The 2,942-nt window shown below is 42.5% G+C and overlaps 1 protein-coding gene across 1 annotated transcript in view; it reads right to left on the reverse strand.

Moving 5' to 3' along the window:
* Positions 1-1,360: 1,360 nt before the first annotated feature.
* vcam1b (vascular cell adhesion molecule 1b) overlaps positions 1,361-2,942 on the reverse strand; it is an 11,486-nt gene continuing 9,904 nt past the window's right edge. The window contains exons 9-10 of the mRNA XM_084723868.1: positions 1,858-2,118; positions 1,361-1,690 (exon numbers count right to left, since the gene is read on the reverse strand). Of these exons, the coding sequence (XP_084579994.1) occupies positions 1,530-1,690; positions 1,858-2,118 (422 nt within the window). The 3' untranslated portion in view covers positions 1,361-1,529. The remainder of the gene's footprint in view (positions 1,691-1,857; positions 2,119-2,942) is intronic.

Here is a 2,942-nt window from a genome sequence, read left to right on the forward strand (position 1 = left end):
TGAAAGTTTCCAAAGAGTCTCTGGCGGGTCATGCTGGGAATTTTTCTGACAAGCTGAAGCCAAAGCTTTGATTCAGAGCAACAAATGTGCTTCAGTTTGGATTCTCCAGGCTGAGCACTTAAAGGGACAGTTCACTGTTCTCAGCAGCTAAAAAGTCTGATTCCACAAAAACTGGTGAAAAATGAACGAGCTGCGAAGCTGCTGAAAGCTGACAAAAGACTAAATAATGGAGGTGTTGACTGCTGTTCATGTGGTACAGGATGTAGAAATGAGGAGTGATTATCAGTATGTCTCAGACTGGACTGATGTAGCCACATGTTGAAGAGCAGGAGCCACATGTAGGAAGGTTGTAGCCACATATTGAAATAAACTGCATGTAGTCAACTGGGATGTAGTAGCCAAGCATTGGATTGTCATGAAAACAAGTTGACAAGTGACAGCATTGTGTCAAATCACTAGTCATATGTTGGAATGCCATGTGTTGAAGTTTGGTAGCCACATTTTGGCTTGTGGTAGTCACATATTGGGAGGTGGTAGCCACATTTTGGGATATTGCAAGATGGTGGCCACATGTTGTGAAGTGGCAGTCACATACTGGGCTGTGGTAGCCACATTTTGGGATATCTGGAGTCTGGAGGTGATAGTCACATACTGGGATGTGATAGCCATATTTTGGGATATTACAAGTCAGTTACCACATGTTGGGAAGTGATAGTCATGTACTGGGCTGTGGTAATCACATTCTGGGATGTCTTGGAAAAGAGACAACGATGTGTTGGAGTTGCCGAAATGCCAAAATGAGGTATCCACATTTTGGAAAGCAGTCACTTAATGAGAGGTGGTAGCCACATTAATGGGATATTGCAAGTTGTTGGTCACACATTGGAGCATCGGGGAACTTTGGGCAGCTACATGTTTGGACACAGTCACTAACATGTTAGCATGTCAAAGCCATTTGTTAGGACATGGTAACTAACTATACATTAGGAAGTGGTAGCCACATGTTAGGTGATGGTAGTCAGATGTTTGGACATGGTAGACACATCTTAGAATATGTAAGCCACATGTTAGAATGTAGTAGTCACATTTTGGGATATTTCAAGGTGGTATTCACATGTTGGGATATCAAAGCCACATGTTCTGATGGTGTAGCCACATATTGGGATGTAGCTGCCACACAATGGGTTATTAGAAGTGGTACTAACATGTTGGGATATTGAAATCACATGTTGCAGGTGGTAGCCACATGTTTAGACATAGTAGCCACATGTTAGCATATCATAGTCATATGTCAGGATATGGTAACTACACATAATGTTTAGAGGTAGCCACATGCTGGGATGTCGTAACCACACACAGGGACATGAAAGCCACATGTTGGGAAATCAAAGCAACATGTTAGAACTTGGTAGCCACATGGTGGACTTGGTGACCATATGTTGGATCTTGGTAGCCATATGTTGGGAGGTGGTAGCTACATGTTGGAACTTGGTAGCCATATGTTGGGAGGTGGTAGCTCAGCGCTGGTCTCAGGCTGAAGGCGGAGCAGACTGGGGCAGCTGATAGAAGCCTTTCTTCCTGGATCTCCTCAGGTAGTCGAGGAGCAGAGCAGCAGCTGCTAGCCCAGCGGCAACACAGACGGCGGGGATGATGATGACGCTGAGGCTGGGAGGAAGGCTGGTGCTTCTCTCTGCAGGAGAGAAAGGATATGAAGACTTCAGAATGAAATAAAACAAATCACAAAAATAAAAACCATTAAATGATAATTCTACTCAGCGATTTTGTGTGGATGATTTAGACCAGCAGACAGAAACAGGAAACTAAACTGGTCAAACTGGTCAAACTGGTGTAACTGACCTCTGACGCTGATGCTGAAGACTTTGACCTGGTATCCGAGGTTGTTGGTCACATTGACCTGGTAAAGCCCAGAGTCTCTGGCTGTGACGTTGACCAATAGGAAGGTCCCATTGGTTGAATAAAGTTCCGTCCCATTGGTCAGTTTCTTCAGGACCACGGCTGATGGCGGGAAGCTGATGGTTTGACAGCAGACGGTGACATTTTGTCCCTCCTGGACCACCGCAGACGGCAGGACGAGGACCGTGGTGTTCCGCGGAGGAGCTGGACCAAAAGAAAAAACCCAACAGACTAAAGTTACAGTTTGAAACTGGTCACATGACTCACACTGAGGCTGAAGATTAGGATCTAAACTCATCAGAGAGATTTAAAAAAACATTAGATCGTTCCTGTAGATTCTCTCCTGACCAGCAGAGGCAGCACTGAGCGCAACACTGTGGAGCCTCAAACATTTATCCAATTTTTGTCTGTCTATGATTTTTATTTTGAAATCATGTTGGGAGGAATTTGATTTGAAGTGTGTCAAAACCTGAACCTGAATCTGAGCTCTGATCTTTGGGTGGATGTCGAGATGTTACTGGCTGATATTGGTTGGTTCAAGTCTACGTATTATTTTATTTCTTTATTTGTGCATATAGTAAAACAAAACAGAAGAAATATACTATAATATAAAAGATGCACAGGTGGGATTAAAAAAGATCTTCAGAGGGTTTATAGATGAAACCAACACTTGAAATTAAAGCAGCCTGCACTGCCACACATCTACACACAAATATTGTTTATGATAGTTTCCACACAAAAAAATGAAACTGAAAAGAACCAAGAGAGAAGAAAGAAGCACGCGTCATATTTTGTTTTACAGGAAGAAAACACGATAGGATTGTGATATAAAACCGTATTTTTTGGTATATGTCGTTAAAGTGGTGCACAACATGTTTAATCAATGAAACATTAAAAAATGTCGTTTTTTCCAACCATAAGCTGAAACCAGAGAAACTTTTACTGAAATGACTGAATCGAAGAAGCTGCTGATTCATTTTCTGTTGATTGATTATTTCGTTGTAGATCCAGATGTTTGGTTTGAGCTT

This window comes from Lutjanus erythropterus, chromosome 7 (assembly GCF_056507025.1).
Source record: "Lutjanus erythropterus isolate fLutEry1 chromosome 7, fLutEry1.hap2, whole genome shotgun sequence".
Lineage (NCBI taxonomy): Eukaryota > Metazoa > Chordata > Actinopteri > Lutjaniformes > Lutjanidae > Lutjanus > Lutjanus erythropterus.